Consider the following 18,480-nt stretch of genomic DNA (forward strand, 5'->3'; position numbering starts at 1 on the left):
GTGACAGTGTGCAAAAGGACAATGGTCCTATTCCGATGCTAGCAGGAACCAACAGATGATTAGCTGTGCGGTGACAGCGCATATGGATTTGTTTTCATCCGAGAGGATCATACAGCTTGCCATTGAAGGAAGCCATTCGTGTTTGGAGAAGAAGATAGTAGGAAAGCAAAGATTCAGACGACAGAGCATCTCCGAAACATCAGCCTGTTTTGCATTACTGAATCACAAGTACTATTTATTTCATGTTATTTATTTTTCATAAATACAATCATTCTTATAATTAATCTCCTGACTAAGATTTACAAAATAATCATAGCTTGCTTCAAGCCGACAATCTCTGTGGGATCGACCCTTACTCACGTAAGGTATTACTTGGACGACCCAGTGCACTTGCTAGTTAGTTGTGTGGAGTTGTGAAAAGTGTAATCACAATTTCGTGCACCATGGGTGAAATAAAATGGGTATTTTTTGTTATGAATTTAGAAGCGGTGACTATTGTGGCTGGATTAGCTAGAATGTTTTGTGGAGTGTACTGAGTGGATTAAAGAAGACATATCAAAGTATAGTGGAGATAAGTTTGAAGAAGCATATTTTGACTATGAAACTATATTTTGATTATGAAATTGAATTTGGCATAATTGTTTCATCTTGAGCACTCTTTCTCGAAAGTGCGACCCCAGTGAGATGGTGGAAGGTGAGGATTCCCTTCTTTGCTCCTCATGGTATTGTAAAATCGCCTCCAACGAGATGGTGGGAGGTTAGGATCCCCTCCTTTATTCCTCTTGGATATATAAGAATATACCTCCTGGGTAGATACAAGGGTGTGGTTCGCCCCACTTGCTCCGAGTTAAGATGATTTGAGATTTTGAGTAGAAGCAAGGGTTGTGGTTTTGTCCCACTTGCTACAGATTGGTAATTGATATTTATCCGAGTCACGAGTCTCCCTAGATGAACGCAGTGGCTCGCCCCCTACTTGCTCCAGGTTGAGATTTGAGATTCTGTTGACCCTCAGTTGCAAGATGTGGCCAAACACTTATATCTTTTCGGATGAATCCCTCAAGGAGATGATAAATGGATGATTATATATATGCATAGACTCTTGGGGATGCGCGCACACAGGGACTATCTAGAGTTCGCTACCGGATATGTCGGGTTTGACTGTATAACTGACAGATGAGACTCATCGACCATAGGGCAGACATAAATCATGTGCATTGTATGATTTGTTTGAGTATGCATATTGTGTTTGGATTTGCCTAATTATTTATCTATATTTATATGCTACGTGACTTAAATGATATATCTATTTTCTTAACTGTGTATTACTTGTATGCCTTATATGTGTTTGTTTTGAGAGATCTCTCATACTTGTGGAAGTGACGCTGAGGGTTATTCCAAACTAGCAATTGGAAGGTTTGTAGAGAACTAAAATTGAAGAGATAGATTAGAATCTTAGGTAGAATCACCATATTTCTGGTTAGTAAGAACTCTAGGCTTTGATATGGGTTGTAGAAGTTTAGGATTGTCTTTGGCTTCCCGGAGCCTTATATCTTATTTATTGGGCACTGTTACCATACTGGGAACCCCCGGTTCTCATTCCATACATATTTATTGTTTTTCAAACGTAGGACGTGAGGCACCTCGCTGAGTGTACTGGAGACTCCTTCCGAAGTGAAGATCTACTTTTGGAGCTTTCATTTTATGTACTTAGAGAGCGCGCGCGTGATGTATTTTTCACTGTTGTATTAAAACTTGTATTGTCCCTCGTAGAGGTTGATTCAAAGAATCAGGATTGGTATTTTATCTTTTGGCTATATATATATATATATATATATGTCTCTTCGATTTTCTATATAAGCTTTCTATCTTAACGCCTTCGAGTATGACACGTTTTTGGTCTTGCTTTATTCATCTTTTTTTTTCAAGGCTCCTAAATATACTATTTTTACTCTATATATATATATATATATATATATATATATATATATATATATATATATATATATGTATGTATTTTTATTTTTAGAGGTTGTAGCGTCTCACCACCTTTGATTTACGACCTAGGCATAAAATTCTGTGTGGTAGAGTGTTACATATTCCAATTGTCACATAAGAAATGTCACTGAAATTGTATTTGAGTATGAAAATCCTATTCTACTATGTACTTGGAGAGCATATGCTTTGTTTGAATTAAAGAGTGATATTAATGCACGTCGATGGTTATTAAAGAGGTTGCAAGAGTTGGTTATCAAATGCTAGTACAGATGAAAAATGGAGTATTTCGATTTCGTTTATTTCGTCTAATTTAATAAATTAAAAATGCTCCTTCTTTTAAAAAATGTGTACCTGTGTTATCTAAGCCACTCACTATCCGTTAGAGTGAATTTTGTTTAAAAATTTAGAATCTAAAAAATCAAAAATGTTATTTATACGCTAAAATCAATTACCACAGTTAGTATTATGTATTTTTTTGTATAGATATTTGTGTAGTTTAATTCATTTTTAATGTGTATTTTACATTTACTAATAAACTATAATTCAAATAGCATAGTTTTCTTATTTTCACCTAAAGATCTTAAATTTGAGCCTCAATTTTAACTTAAAAAAAATTGTATATTTTTATTTTAATATATATTTTATACTAATAATTAATTTTAATAGTCGATTTTAATATACACCTAGCATAATTGCTTAAAAATAGACATACGAAGTCCCAGAAACCAAAATCTAATAATGGGCACTAATTTTTTTGCATTTTCATGAAAGTTGGAAACTAGAGTGAAACTTAATTAACTATAGCTTGCATGTTAAAATTGCCTTGTCCCACTCATGGTTTATGGCCCGTGGGCGAAACAGTACTATGCTTATTATGTTTGGTTTCTTCTACTGGCCCTATGTTTCGCCTATATTTCATTTGTTAAATCAAATATAAAGGGTCGGTTACTCGGTTCCACCTCAATCAACTCACACTTGGATAACTTTGGCACAATTTATGTAGGCAACGAAGAATTTTCCATTTATGTTTTATAAACAGGGCACATCCAGCACGTGGCAGGTTTATTGGACTTGACCAAACAGGAGCTCATGCTATAATTGCTATTCCCGTGGCTCTTCTTCCAACTTCCATATAGATATGTATAAAATATTACATGAACAATAATTTTAGTTAATGCCAGATCCCTGGCTATAATGGTTAGTATTGCTGAAGCTTTGTATGTTTACACATTGGTACATAATTAAATTTCTCAATAAATTTACTTCACAATACTTTTCTGGGTGAACTAATTATGTCCTACGTACAATGAGCTCTGTAACACTGACCCGGTAGCCGTGTCTGGACAATGTTCCCATTCATGTAATTTCAATGGGGATTGTGTTGATGGAAGATGCCAATGCTTTATTGGATTTTATTGTCAAGATTGCAGTAATTGTGAGCTCTCGTCTCCCAGTTCTTTGTTTTAATGTATGGATTCATTCCTTCTGCTTCTGTTAGTACCTTCGTTTGGCAGCTATGTGTAATTTCACTTTACTCGTTTTTTTTTTTTTTTGAAAAATTCACTCCCTCTTAGCCTCTCTTTAAGGTTCTTGTCCCTGCAATTGCAATGGCAAATTGGCAATAGCAATGGCATGTGCCTCTCTAATGGCATTTTGTGAATGGAAATCTGGCTACACACACTGGCATTGACTGTGTTAAGTAGGAAAAATAGAATTACTATGTCGTGTATAATTATTCTCAATCACATATAGCTTAAACATCCCTTCATTTAATTAAACTTTTAAGTAAGAAAAATAGAATAACTTCCTCCAGTCTAGATGCCAGAAAAATAATTTGGTTATTGATCTGTTCACATACTATGTGCAGTTGTGTGTGATAAGTTATGATAATGGAGTTTGTGAATTCCGTTTCTAAAATATTCTTATGGTTCAGTCATCGTAAATGACTTTGTTTAACAATCCATTATGTTGAAATCGTAGTGCGAGACTAATGTTTTTGGTTCTAAGGATGTTCAATGAGGTGGTAATTTTATTAGCTGCAATTCATACCGGATTTTCCAAGTCTCAACAGAATCGTCTGCGAAGCAGTTTTTGTTTGAAAAGTAGTTCCATGAAAGGAATATCTGTAAAATAGGCAGCTTTAATGTTTTTTTTTTTTCTATCTTTTGGTGGGTTTTGAATGGTAAACTTTTAATCCTTAGATTTAGGGCCCTCATCCAAAATTGTTTGGAAAAAAAATTGGATGTGGACGCAGATTTGGCTTCCGTAGAGTAGAGTCTTTTGTAGAACAAATTTAGAAAGATTAAAAGAGGAGAAAGAAAGGGAAAGGTTGAGGGACAAAAAAATAATAATGTTTAAGAGATAATAAAAAATTAATTTAAATAGTTTAAAAATATTTTATTTATTTATTTTTTTTTTAATGTTGCGTCTTTTTCTTTTTTTTTTTTTTTCGTTATCATCATCATCAATAATATCAATATTTTGCGAACATCTTTATTAGTTCTGATTTTCTCTGCTACCATCATTAAATAATTTTGGTTCATTTCTTAATTTATTTCGGTTCATTTGTATGTTAATTGAGGTTCACTTGATGCTGCTGATAAGTATTGACTAAATTTTTTATTTCTTAAGTAATTTCGGTTTATTTCTTAGTTTAATTGAGATTCATTAGGATCCAGAAATGAATTCGATATGTTTTTGTTAATGATTGAGTCTTTTTTTTAGCAAAAAAGAATGAAATTATTTATTATCACTTTATTCAATTATATTAGATTTTATTCCATTATTCCATTCAATTTGTCTTGAAAGTCATTCCAACCATTGAGACAAATTATTCATCGACAACACACCTGGACTACAAATGAACCGAAAATATTATTAAAGCAAAACCATTGTATAATACCAAATGAAACGAACATTTATCCATTATATCAATTTGAATTCAGAAACACCTGCGTTTAGAATGAACCGAAAATATTATCAAAGTGAAACCATTGTATAATACTAAATAAATCGAACATTCATCCATTATATAAATTTGAATTCAGAAACATCTTTGTCTAGAATGAACCAAAAATATTATCAAAGTGAAACCACTGTATAATATTAAATGAACTGAACATTGTCCATTATCTAAATTCAAATTCAATTCAAAATGTTGGTTTTTGTTAGCAAAATGTTGGTGTTGTTGATGATTACGATAACGAAAGAGAAGGAGAAGAAGAAGAACTTATGTGCGCGAATTTGAAAGGAGGATGAGGAGGAGGAAATGGAGAAATAGAAGGTGAAGACGAAGACGAAAAAATTGCGTTATTGAAACGAGCGTGTGATACACACTGGTGTGATAAAAGTCGTTTTTGTTGAGTTTGGACCAACTTGATTGAACTTGGATAAAAAATACTTGAATGTGTAATTGGGTTGTTTATAAAATTAGAGATACTTCTATAGTAGCCAAGAAGTTAAGGTGGCTAAAGTGACCATGTGATGGGTACTGTATTTTTTGGTGACACGTGCAGTGGAAACTTGTGATTGACTGTACTATGATCAAGTGCATTTATTAATTACAGTAAAAATAATAATAGTTGGTAACATTAATGAAGGGCAAAATCATAAAACTAAAATTTATTTTTGGGAAAAAATTTATTAGAAAAAAAAAAGAATTTTGAAAGCTATAGTTAGGGTTCCAACTTCAAATAGGAACTTAGCCAATGGATGGTGTAGTGAGTCAGATAGTGTGATCATTGTTGAAGGTTGTTGACTTTCCTTTGTGGTCGGTGGTGATCTGCAGAGGTGAAATTTGTTGTAGTTCGTTGTCGAGTCACTTGTTAGACATTGATCGGAGAAGGTGATTTGCGTGGATTATTCTATCAAGGTGTCGGAAGCAAGGGTATATCATGGGAGGCGTTAAATGACGCTAGTCGGAGGTGAAAGCTGGGAACAAACGTCGTGGGTCATTGGCGTCGTATCTGGTAGGCGCGGATTGGAGAAGGTTGTGTGCGTGGAATTGAACATCAAGATGTCGGAAGCGGCTTGGTGCAACAGATATATCGTCGGTGACGTTGGCAGTCGCTACATTCAGATATGTTATCATTCTTTTTTCATTTTTTTCTGCCTGTTTTTGTTCTTAGTATCTTGAATCTTAGTTAGAAAAGTATGGATATTTAAGCAGAAAGAAGTATGGATCTTGGAAGCATATTAAATGATCATCTTTGGATTATTATTGAAACTTCAATGAAAGTGTCTTACTTCTGTTGATTTGCAACATAAATAAATCCAATAGAATACCAAAACATGGCATGTGATTGTACAAAAAGTTTAACAATAATGTGTATATGTTTTAGCATTCATGAATCAAATTTTTTTCTCACTTTCTTCCTATCTTTAGAAAGTATTATTGATTTAGTTGGTTAGCTTCTCGTTGCTGAGAGATGTATATATCACACCATCTATGTATATATGGCTTATTCGTTTACATTGGTTGTTTAGAGAGAGTCATTAGCCATAAAGAGTGTTTGTGTTAGAAACTTTTGTTGGAAGGGTCGAAAGAGATTTGAGTACTTCTCCACAAATCTCACTGTAAGTTATGATCTTACTTATCTCTATTTGAGTTTTCTTTATTTTATTTTATTTCGATTTCCAATTGTTTTCGCACAAAATAAACCTTTTACTTTCGAGTTATGCTTTAGTTCGTGTTTATTCTTCTCCAATATTCTGGATTCAAATAAACTCTCATGTTTATCTTCTTTTTCTACTTCTTTCGTTGAAAGGGTAAAAAGAGATTTGAGTACTTCTCCACAAATGCCACTGCAAGTTATATTTGAATTTTTTTTATGTTATTCTATCTCAATTTTCAATTTTTTTTGCACAAAATAAACCTTTTATTCTGGTTATGCTTTAGTTCTATTAGTACTCTTTTTTGTCCAATATCCTCAGTTAAAATAAATTTCATGTTTATCTTCTTTCTCTTTTTTTGTTGGAAGGGTTGAAGGAGATTTGAGTACTTTTTCACAAATGCCACTACAAGCTATGATGTAATGGATCTATTTGAATTTTTTTTATTTTAGTTTATTTCGATTTTCAATTTTTCGCACAAAATAAATCTTTTACCTTTGAGTTATGCTTTACTTCTACTAGTACTCTTTCTTATCCGATATCCTGGATTCAAATTAATCCCCTGTTTATCTTCTTTCTCTCCTTCTTTTGTTGGAAGGGTTCAAAGAGATTTTAATACTTCTCCATAAATTCCATTGTAAGCTATGATCTAATGTATGTATTTGAGTTTTTCGTATTTTATTTGATTTTGATTTCCAATTTTTGTTCTACATAAAATTAACCTTTTATTTTTGAGTTATGCTTTAGTTCTACTAGTATTCTTTTCTCTCCAAGATCTAAGTTCAAATAAATTCTCTTATCTATCTTCTTTCTCCCCTTTTTTTCAGAAGGGTTGGACTACCAGAATCACAAGAATTGATGAGGCAAATAAAATGAACTTGTGTCTCATATATATAGTTGTTGCTTTTTGTATAATTAGCCCTGCATGTATTAAAGGCTTTAAATTATCTTCAAAGCATTAGGGAAGCCAATTAGCACTCTATTTTTCGTTTGATTTAGTTTGAAGAGAATTGAAATTCTTAAGAAAATTAAAAATTATACTTTATTTTGAATTGGCATTGATGTTGTGAATCAAATGTTAGAATTTTATGTTATCTTCGGTGTTGTCAGTATGTTTAATTTTGAATTGTATAATGCAGGTACTTAATAATGTGTTGGAATGGATAGTGGCAGCGAAAGAAACTTGGACTTTTCGGGTCAAGGAGAGTCACCGTCACGAGTGGGCAAGGAGAGTGAGCCAGTAGAGAGAGTTGATATATTTGGTGAAGGGGAAGAGGGTGGTAGAGTGCCTTCATCGGAGTCACCAGGTGGTTCAGGCGATCAAATAAGTGATAATGTGGGCACTTCGATGCTTTCAACGGCGGTTACATTGGCTGATGCTGAATTTCATGGGGTTGAAGAGGCTTATGCAAGATATGTGAAGTATGCAAAGGCGACTGGATTTGCTGTTTGAAAAAGGGATTCCATTAAAGATGACGAAGGTAATGTTGTGAAGAAAATTTTCTATTGCAATCGACAGGGCTTGCGAAAGAAGAAGCATTATGAGAGGGCGGATAGAAAGAGGGCGCATAAGGCAGAGACTAGGACCAACTGCAATGCAAATTTTGTTGTGTCTTAGACAAATAGAGTGGCAAGTGGAGGATGAAACTTATATCATGGAATTAACAAACAATATGTATAATCATGGATATACAAATTATAAAACAAAGAATTTTTACTTAAATAAAAAATAACAAATTAGTATCTTAAAAAAGTATAAACATTGATAAAAAATAACAAATTTACTTCATAAGTTGTGGAGGTTTTGCAATTTTTATATTTGTTTCTTTAAAATTTTATACAACAACCACGCTTTATATAAATATTGAGAGGTAAAAAAATTTTAACATTGAATTTAGTTTTAAGACAATATGATATGATTGATTTTCAACTAGTTTATTTAAGTAAATTATCGAAGGTATGACATTACGAATTCAAGACTTACGGATGCCAGCTTTAGCGGATTCACAAAGTAAAAAAAGTAAATCTTATTAATAAAATTATTATGAAGATTTTTAATAAAAACAATGTTACATGACTAACAAGTATTATTATTTTTTGTCAGCACTTAGTCGGTAATAATTTGTACCAATATTTATAGAGATTTTGTACACAATAAACATATAGTTTACACCTATGTTTATCAAAATTTTGCACACATAAATCATTACCATTTGCACTCTAAATTTTCAGAATTTGAACATATAAATTAATAAAATTTATCTGTTAAAATAATTTAGTATTTATATTCACCAAAGATGAGCAAAACTACTAAAAATTACTAATCTCTAAAATTTCTCTTTTAATAATAATAATAACAAGCACAAAAATAATAATAACTATGATAATATCAACAATATTGTTTAATAGTTATTTTTATTCAAAATAATAATATTTTCTTATAAAATTTTAATATTTTATAAATTTATACTCTCTTATAATTCATGTCCCAAATACATTAGTAGTAAGAATTTATAAAAATATCACATAATTTAGTTTTTTTTTTTTTTTTTTGGATTACTCTCATCATTAATAGTTCATGACCTCTTATTGATTCAACATTATAAAGGATTTTTACAGTAAGCACAACCATTGAAGTTTTGAAATTATCCACTCAAAAAACATTAACAGATTTTTTTCTTCAAATAAAAAGGACTGCGATATACACATCATTTTGGATGCCTATCATTCTAACTAACAACTTGTACTTAACTCTTTACATGTCATGTGTTTATTGGTTAGTCAAAGTTTGACCATTTTTAATCACTATAATCTTGGTCACCAAAGACCTATCGTATTATATTATATAAAATAACTTTAGAGATTGATTCTTCAACATTACAAATAAAAAAGGCGGAGATGATTCTGCTTTATATCTTTCTGTATGTAAATTTGATCTTTCTTATTTTTCTTTATTTTGCCTCCTCTTTAGTTTATTTGTATATATCTCACTTGAATTCTAAAAGCAAACATGTATAAAAACACATTCAGAATTATCATTATGCATTTGATCGTGTTATATCACAATATTTGGGTGAATTTTGTTTCACTTTTATTCTATTAAATCTTTTAATCGTTCGTATCACTTTTAAATAGCAGTTGTGTGAGTCTGTGAGAGAGGTTGAACTAACAAACCAATACTACAAAAGGCAATTGTTGGTTTCACCCACAAATCACTACAACCTTGTATTTTTTTCAAACTAAGAAAATCTCCAATCTGCCAATAACAATAACTTAATGACTCATCATCTTTTCCAAAAGTCATCACCAAATCTCAATACCTATAATTATAATTAAAAGAAAAAAGTTTCACACCTCCGCCTGAAAAGTAATAATAAACCAATGAAAAATATTTTATGACTCAACTGTGTATATTCATCTGAGAACTCATCATGATGTTTAGATAATTATGATAAACGAAGAGTGTCCCAAACAGAATATACACACGAGGAGTTATTGTGTCACCCTTCTACATCAATAATACAATGAATACACTCAATGAAATCATTATTATAGTATGCATGACTAAGAAGAGCCCGTTGGGCAAAAAGTAATAAGGTATTCGGAACCAGAACAAGTGCAAGTGCTGGAAGCATCATCATACGCGTAACTATAAGCAGAGGGGCACGCATTCTTGAACATCTCAGAGTATTGCGTCGGACTGCAACTCTGCGGCGTAGAGTGATCGCCGGTGCAGCAGAACTCCGCCGTGTTAAACGCAGCGCAAGCGCTCTTGCAAGCCACCACCGCTCCCGCCTCGTTGATGACCTGCAACTCAGCCGGACAGTCACTGTTCAAGTCCGTAACACATCCCGCGTACTGGCAGTCACCGGTTCCACCGGTTGCCCGTACTCCCATACCAACATTGTAACCGTCAACCAGACTCACGTCGTAGAAGTCCTTGTCGCTGCTTGGGGTTCCGATCGTGAACTCCGCCAGCGACACCGGAGGAGCACCTCCGCCTGTGCACCTGAGACCCCCGGGGCAGTCTCCGGTGGCGCATTTTCCGTTGCCGGCATCGTCGAAGCTGCAGTCAGTTCGCGCCCAGAACCGTCCGGACCAGCCGGAGGGAGCTGTCAGCTGAAGTGACGATCCCGGTGCTAGAGAGAATCCACCGTCGCCGAGAGGGGCAGCACCGTTACCGGAAAGAGTTCCGGGCCAGACGGTGTAGGTGCAGTGGTTTTCGAGCGTGAAGATGGTGCCGGACGCTATATCATTACCTGAAAGAAGAAGAAATTCCAATCATATTAATAATTTTAAAAAAAAAAATTCAGGGGAAAATCAGAATTAGTTTTACACTAAAAAGTTTAAAGTAAAAAATTTTAGAAAAGTAAACTAAAATTTTATATATATTTATAAAAAGAATGAAGTTTAGGAGGCCATTGTCTCCTCCTTTATGAGACTCTCTGCCACTGTAAACAACAACAAATTAAATCTTATCTCCTCATTAGGTGAGTTATCGGTATTTTAAAACATAAATATAAGAACAAATTCATATACATGTAGGTTGAATGTAAAAGTTAACCTAATAAGAATAATATAAGAAAAAATGAAGAGGTTTTGAGGTATGTGGTAAGCGCCATGGCTTTGATTAGTAAATGATAGGGAGGAGAAGATAATTAGAATGAGAGGGCAAAAACAAAGTGTTGAAGTACTAGTAATTTATAGTTAGGGAAGGGAGGGCTGTGGTGTTATTTTTGGTTTTAATTTAATTTAATTTAACTATTATAGTAAAATTAAAGGGGGATGGATTCCCTATCTTTCCGTGAGCAGTTTAAGATTGTGGGACATCTTGCGATGGGACGTGCCAAGTGCCAACACTCTCTTCATTCCAAATTTCCAATTACTCCCATTACTCTCTGCTCATCACCACTCTTTCCAAGCTTGTGAACCTGTAACATTTATTAATTACATATTAACACTCTCACTTTACATGTTCTCATTTTTTGTTTTTCTTATACTTCCTTATGTACGTTAAATCTGGTAGAGTAAACTAAGGAATCGAATCTCGCACGTATGCCAATTAATGGCACGTGACTGTGAGTTTAGGGTATCAGATAGATGGAAGCTCAGTAGAAGGGGGTAAAAGGGTGTCGCCTTAACACCCACATGACAAACATCGCCACGAGCCACTCTCTCCCATCAAGTTTATTTTAAGAGAGAAATATTTGATCAACACACTCGATTCTTTTCACTATAGGCTGGGATGAAATATGAAATCAGTTGATTTATATTTTACCTTCTATTATATGATAAAGAAAATTAACAGTACATATAATAAGGCAATCATTTAATTTGTAGCTTCTAAAATATTGAACGAGTGACATCTCAAAGTATTTTCTGTGTGCCTCATAGGACTCTTTTTGTCTTTGAAAGCATCAAACAACATTTCAAAACATGAGCACGTGACAGAAACACTTGGAATGCTAGTTGAGCTAATTTAGTTTGTTGCCTTGTTGCCCAGAATCTAGGATCAAGAGAATCTTTATTTCCACTCAATATCTTGCAAATTGCCTCCGGAACTGGTATCTTTCCCTATTATATATCTATCTACCACAAGAACACGAATGATATAATATAACGAGTGGAAGTGGGCCAAAAGTACAATTAGATAATTTTTATTAGTTATTAGAATTTTATAAAAACACCTAATCATGAAATTAGTGATTTATATTTTTTTTTCTTTTATGAAGAATTTCATCAATGAAATTATTTTTTTTTCTCTTTTTTAAATTGTTTCTTCTTTAATTTTTCCCTAACATGGAATAAATTAAAAGTGTAATGGAGTATTTTTCAAATTTTTTTTGTAATTGAATATTTTTTAATTTTTTTTGTCTTATGCTCAAATATTGAATTTGAATAATACTGAAATATTCAACAATTTTCTCAATGTAATAAAAAAATTGAATAAGAAAATAAATAATTAGATAAATAAAAAATTAGAAAAGAATAAATTCAAAACGAGAGAAAGAAAAAAAAAGATAATTCTATTGATAGAATATAAAAAAAATACAAATAACTAATTTTATAATGGATTAATTACATTATTATTATTATCCATATATGGAAATTTTATAAATTTTAAAGTTCCACAACTCATTAGCAGCGTGCAGAAATCTTACAACTGATTCAATGCAGTACAAGAGCTTATATTATGCGGAATAGACCCTACAAGATGGTTGTTGGCAATATTCCTGAACATAAGAAACATGAGAAACTTAATACAAGTGACACACACAGAAGTGATTCTTTTTTTTTCTTTTGAAATAAGAATGAATCATACTCACAATTCAAAAAGGTGTTCAAGTTTTCCAATCTCATTAGGAATTCTAACCACCAGTTGATTGTCATTTAATTGCCTACAATAACAAATTAGTTTTAAATAATTACATGCAGTGAAAAGAGGACCAAGATTATACAATCAGGAATAGACTCACAAGTAGCTCAATTTCGACATGTTGCCAAGTTCTGCAGGTATTGGACCAGTAAGCTTGTTTCCATGAAGGTACCTATATAGTCAACGTGCTCAGGATAGAACAAATAGTGAAGCAATTTCAATCTTCTTTTAAAACTATGATTTTTTATAACATTTTTTTCTTTTATTATAATAAAAATCTAGTTTGATTACATAATCTTTAAGAAATTTGGTTATAAGTGTGAATTGGGTTTGATTATATTATTTATAAATGTTGATTATATTAGCTGGCTATGTGTGCATAGAAAAGATATAATAGTGCGTTGACAGAGAAATCAGTTGCTATCCAGTAAATAGCATATAGTTAACCTATATCACAATCCAAGCTAAATTGCCATCTACTAGATACAAAGTTCTAGCACACTAAGCCAATTGATGAATACTATTCTCAAAAAGTAATCACAAATTAAGCAATTAGGGAAATCAAACAATTGATAGTGTTCAAAGGCACTTACTACTTCCACACAGGTGGGAGTTTCTTGGTCTTCTTGTAGTAACGAGCAAGTCTGTGGATTCTGCTAAACAATATTATTAAGATCGCCTAGGGATATTAATTAACAGCAGGGGCACAAAGGATTAATTAGATTATATGCATGCAAGCAACTTCTACTCTATATCTCTGTGTTCGGCTGTAAATAAATAATAAATAAAATCAATATGCGAGAAATTAAATTAGGGACAGTTGTGCAATATATATATATATATATATCTAGTTTCTAGTTTCTAGTTTGTTCCTAAAAGTGCATAGTTGGTTTCCGAAAAACGGGACAGCTGTGCAATATTTATAGTAAGTTAGTAACTAATGTCCATTCTAATTCAAATTTACTCAAAAGCAGTAAGTAAACAATAATTCAGATTGTCACTACCTTAGGGACAGGGGATGGCTTGGTGCCGCATGCTTTAGTAAGGTCTTTGCAAAGATATTTGTACAATGAATTGGCATCAGGCTTCGAATTATATAGATATTCAGCAACATCTGTATCCGAATATCCTATAACCTGAAAATTTGAAAACAATAATTCATAATATAATTTGCCATTTCAGAACCAAAAGAAACCATGGCCTTTGGACATGTAAAAACAAGAAACTCTAGTGCAGTATTTTATCTTATATACTTTGTCAATATGCATCATAGAGCATCATCTATGATTAAGTAACTTTCTCATTGACTATTCAGTAAGTTTAATGATCCTTAATTAAATTTTCTCATTGACAAAGTAAATACTATATGATTAGTCAAACTGCATCAAGCAAGCACTAAGCTACGTACACAAACCAATACATTATGTAAAGGCCAATTATTAAAGCATTTCTTCCACTTCTGATACCATTATCATAACTTCCAGCTAGTTCAATTACTCTTCAGCACATGTATATTTATCGGTGATTCACAAACAGGAATGGCAAAAGGGATTGTCAATTTTCATTATAATAACGGCATAAACAGCACAGCTATAAGCCCATAACTATCGATTCACTTTTCAGTTACCATTTTTATACACGAAATCTTATCAATACAGGAATGTACCATACCTTGCTGTATACTATAGGATTCTATCTGGAGTGGAAAGGAAAATGTAGAGTTCTCTGTGCATTGCTTTTGTAGATAATAAACAGGAAGGCCTGAAAAGAAAGCGGATTCAAGAAAATTGGTGTTTTCTGTCTTTGATGCTGATCCCTATTTTGATATTTGCAGCAGTATCCAATTTTCACATAGAAAGAACACAAAAATTAAAATCAAAATTAGATTTACACTTAGAAACTGAAACTTTGCCATCAACAAGAGAACATTGTAAATCAAAATAAAAAATAACTCACCAGCAGATCTGTGGCCAAACTAGCCATCACATTAGATGTATTCATAGTAAAGTTACTAGGGATCATATTCCTGTACAAAACTGTCAAAAAGAAGAAATGCACAGGGTTAAAAAATTTAAAATTTTGAACCTCATCATGCTATTCAAGTAGTACACAAGAAAAATTGGAACAAGTAACACAATGCAACTGTTTAGAGATTAATTTATAACTAGAAAAAAATGGCAAGAAGTAATTCAATTTAAAGGCTACAATACAGCAGCCAAAAATGTATATGCATAAACCAACCAACCATTCATACAGAAAGCTAACCTGCAATAAATATCTTTCTGATGAATATCACAAGTGTTGTCATCTATCCAAAGGCATATCCAAATACAAACCTGAACACACAATCACATTTTAGTATACATTCCTTTCAGCTCAAAAACTGGAAAAGTATTTTACTAGCTTCACATAATTATGCAGAAAATACTTGAAAATAATAGAATGAGATAGGTACCTACCTGAATAGAATACAAGGCACCATTTATTGAAATATAAACTATCTTGAGCTAGGAAAGATAGATGTATGGTTGGCTAAGAAATCTTTTGTGTGGTGTTTGCCAAAACTATGAACAAAAGATGGATGGTAACAATAAGAAACTTTTGTCTTTATCCATGTGTATAGCTTCAAGTTTTGAGCGTGAAAAATGTGAAAAGGTTGGATTTTATTATTATTAAAAAAAGGAAGCTAAGTTACCTTCAACCTTGGAATGTAATATCCATGTCTGCGAGATTTTGCAGCAGCTCCACCAACGATTCTTCAGATTGAGATAATTTTAAGTAAAGAGGTTGTCTTCTTCCTCATTGATCCCTCAAAATCAGCTTCAATCTCTATAATAGGATCAGAGAGTGGTGATGGAGTGTGGCATCCACCACTTGTTCCTGGAAGACTGTTAAGGGTCTTCCTAATAAGAGCAAGTCATTTCCTTGCAGGGCCATTGTCTTCTGTTCCCAAAATGTTACTAGCAATAAGAGGTACAATTTCTTGAAACCTGATGTCAAAAAGAAAATACAAAAAATTTCTCAGCAAGAAATGTTGCAGAACAAAAGGTGACTTACACATTATACAACCGGCATTAGTAATTTACCCAAGAACATAGATATCAGCAGGTGGAGAGGTGTGAAGCCAATCTTCAAGGTTCAAATAACTTGGAGGTGATTTCCTTGCTACATTCCAAGTGGCAACAAAGATTCTGCATGCATAAGGAATAAAGAACTCAATAAAACAGAAGATCCTTAGTTGTTGTTGTTAGAAGAAGATAGTTTAGTACAACACAGAGCTACATGAACCATACCTATAATTATACACATCTGTAATCTGAGCTTGATCAAAGTCATTCTTACCTCCATGAATTCTGTCTGAGAATCTTCTGCTTGGTCTATCTGAATTTCAAATGAAAATCAACAAATGAGATTAGTAGGAGACAATAGCAGCAAAAAAGTCAACAACAGTGACGGCAACAAAGTCTTATCTCACTAAGTGTGGTCGGCTACATGCATATTAATAGACACAAAATTTTGAGATTGCAGTAGCAGAAAAGCTGTATTCAAAAATTTATTTTATCTTTTACCAATTTGGAGGGGTTTGGGGTTTGGGAATGGTGTGGTCTAAGGTAATAGATATCAAGGTTTAAGAAATTGAACCTGTTTTGCTTTTTTTGATGTTACATGCCTCCTTCTCTGAATAGTTGCTTTTCCTCTCTTTATCAATACCTGAAAAAGGAAAAACCCACTCACACACTCACACTCAGCAGAAAAAAAATACAAAAATGGTTGTGATTAAAGTTTTGTCTGCTACACGCTCTTTTTTTTCCTATCTATTGAACTATTCTATGAATCATGAAAAGAAAAAACAACCAAATCATTGAATCACAGCTATATATTGCATACACCGTTAACTGTATGTATTTTTTTAAATTAATAAAAGAGGAATATATTATATATTTTTCCAAGTCTTCATAGAATATCTTGTTCATTGCAATATATATACTTTAAAGCCTTCAAGGTCTTTACCTGAATCAGTAGAAAGTATTTTTTTTTTTTGCCTTTGAAAATAAGATATGAAAATCATGTATCTGCAGTCACCACAAAATCATGGAGACCAGTCACCACAACAAGATTTGATTATATCTTTACCTGGTTATTAATAATTATAACAACAATAAAAACCTTTTCCAACTATTTTATTTAAAACTAAGGAAAGAGAAAGTAATGTGATTGACGACAAAATTTGAAATACCTCAAAAGATATTTAGCACAGCTTATTCCAGTATCCTTTGAAATTAAATAATCAACAAGTTAAAGACAACATAATCAATAGATAAGATCTTTTACTTCTTTTTAACTAATTAATAAAATGGATAGAATTGGGGAACCTATCTGCGTGCTATGGCTACATTAACACTTGCCTCTAAAAGAAACAGATGGAAAAGGTGTAGGTGGAAAAGTATATATAGCTGTGAAGACTTTACCTGAATTAGTGAACAATATATATTCCTCTTTTATTAATTTAAAAAAATACTGCAGTAGAAAGTAGAAAAAATACTTTAAAGCCTTCAAGGTTTTTACCTGAATCAGTAAACAATATATTTGATAAACCCCCTATTTTATGATTCATCTTGTGCTCAATTAAGTATTTTTATCAATTCTTCACCCACTTATTCATAAGATTTGCATGCTTTTATAAATTCCTTCCTTATTCTATGATATATATGAAAACATGTTTTCTATGCCTTAAAAATAATTATTTTAACTATCTTCTATTACCATTCGATGCCGTGATCTGTGTGTTAAGTAATTTCAGGCTTCATAGGGCAGGAATGGCTTAGAGGACAGAAAGGAAACATGCAAAAATGGAAGGAACGCACAAAATGGAGTTTTGAAAAAAATGGTAGCGACGCACACGCATGGACGACGCGGACGCGTGCCTAGCGCAAAATGCAAGCGACGCGCATGCATGGACGACGCGAACGCGTGCCTAGCGCAGAGCATAAACGACGCGAACACGTGACTGACGCGTACGCGTGGCAAGGAAAATCTCCAAATGACGCGCACGCGTGACGGACGCCACGTGCAGAAAATTACAGAAGTCACCCCTAGCGATTTCTGGACCCTTTTTTCGGCCCAAATCCAAGCCCAGAAACACAAAATAGAAGCTGGAGAATAGGGGAATCAAGGGAGACAATTCATACAACATTCATTTTTCATAATTTTAGGTTTTAGATGTAGTTTTAGAGAGAGAAGTTCTCTCCTCTCTCTTAGGTTTTAGAATTAGGATTTCTCTTAAAGTATGGTTATTTCTTCAATCCAGGTTCAATGTTCCTTTAATTTATGTTTCTCTTCTACTTTTATTTACTCTAATGCTTTTACTTGTTAATTACTTATGTTGCCAAATTGGCTTATGAACTTTTCCATGTTAGATTTGAATTTATGTTTAAATGCAATTTGAGGTATTTCAGAATTATGATATTCTTAGTTTTGATTGATGAAAAGGCATTTTT

General features: G+C 32.9%; 2 protein-coding genes across 6 annotated transcripts; both read right to left on the bottom strand.

Annotated features, from left to right (window-relative positions):
* Positions 1 to 9,783: 9,783 nt before the first annotated feature.
* Positions 9,784 to 11,330, bottom strand: LOC140172842 (pathogenesis-related thaumatin-like protein 3.5). Its single transcript, XM_025812126.3, has 2 exons — positions 11,171 to 11,330; positions 9,784 to 10,865 (listed from the first exon to the last, which is right to left on the bottom strand). The coding sequence occupies exons 1-2, from the start codon at positions 11,226 to 11,228 to the stop codon at positions 10,171 to 10,173; spliced, it is 753 nt and encodes a 250-aa protein (XP_025667911.1). The 5' UTR covers positions 11,229 to 11,330; the 3' UTR covers positions 9,784 to 10,170.
* A 1,285-nt stretch (positions 11,331 to 12,615) lies between these two features.
* On the bottom strand, positions 12,616 to 17,300 carry LOC112766229 (type IV inositol polyphosphate 5-phosphatase 7). Of its 5 annotated transcripts, XM_072223348.1 has the most exons (14): positions 17,220 to 17,300; positions 16,994 to 17,055; positions 16,625 to 16,693; positions 16,276 to 16,363; positions 16,069 to 16,173; positions 15,678 to 15,972; positions 15,248 to 15,318; positions 14,939 to 15,018; positions 14,654 to 14,798; positions 13,987 to 14,118; positions 13,576 to 13,635; positions 13,083 to 13,154; positions 12,933 to 13,004; positions 12,616 to 12,839 (listed from the first exon to the last, which is right to left on the bottom strand). In XM_072223348.1, exons 2-6 carry the CDS (start codon positions 17,049 to 17,051, stop codon positions 15,900 to 15,902), a joined length of 393 nt encoding a protein of 130 aa, XP_072079449.1. In that variant the 5' UTR covers positions 17,052 to 17,055; positions 17,220 to 17,300; the 3' UTR covers positions 12,616 to 12,839; positions 12,933 to 13,004; positions 13,083 to 13,154; positions 13,576 to 13,635; positions 13,987 to 14,118; positions 14,654 to 14,798; positions 14,939 to 15,018; positions 15,248 to 15,318; positions 15,678 to 15,899. The 5 variants fall into 5 exon arrangements, with proteins under 5 accessions (XP_072079449.1, XP_072079450.1, XP_072079453.1 ...); XM_072223349.1 differs by lacking the exon at positions 17,220 to 17,300 and having other exon boundaries at positions 15,685 to 15,972; positions 16,994 to 17,161; XM_072223352.1 differs by lacking the exon at positions 17,220 to 17,300 and having other exon boundaries at positions 13,576 to 13,638; positions 15,685 to 15,972; positions 16,994 to 17,161.
* Between the last annotated feature and the right edge of the window lie 1,180 nt (positions 17,301 to 18,480).

Source organism: Arachis hypogaea, chromosome 17 (assembly GCF_003086295.3).
Source record: "Arachis hypogaea cultivar Tifrunner chromosome 17, arahy.Tifrunner.gnm2.J5K5, whole genome shotgun sequence".
NCBI lineage: Eukaryota > Viridiplantae > Streptophyta > Magnoliopsida > Fabales > Fabaceae > Arachis > Arachis hypogaea.

Bases quoted from the DNA above. Each gene is read 5' to 3' on its own strand.
- LOC140172842 (XM_025812126.3), bottom strand. From the start codon at position 11,228: ATGGCGCTTACCACATACCTCAAAACCTCTTCATTTTTTCTTATATTA. The intron at 10,866-11,170 runs GTTAACTTTTAC...TTCTTCTTTCAG, and splicing joins TCTTATATTATTCTTATTAG to GTAATGATATAGCGTCCGGC.
- LOC112766229 (XM_072223348.1), bottom strand. From the start codon at position 17,051: ATGATTTTCATATCTTATTTTCAAAGGCAAAAAAAAAAAATACTTTCT. The intron at 16,364-16,624 runs GTTCAATTTCTT...TTTGAAATTCAG, and splicing joins CATCAAAAAAAGCAAAACAG to ATAGACCAAGCAGAAGATTC. The intron at 16,174-16,275 runs GTATGGTTCATG...TTATGCATGCAG, and splicing joins ACAGATGTGTATAATTATAG to AATCTTTGTTGCCACTTGGA.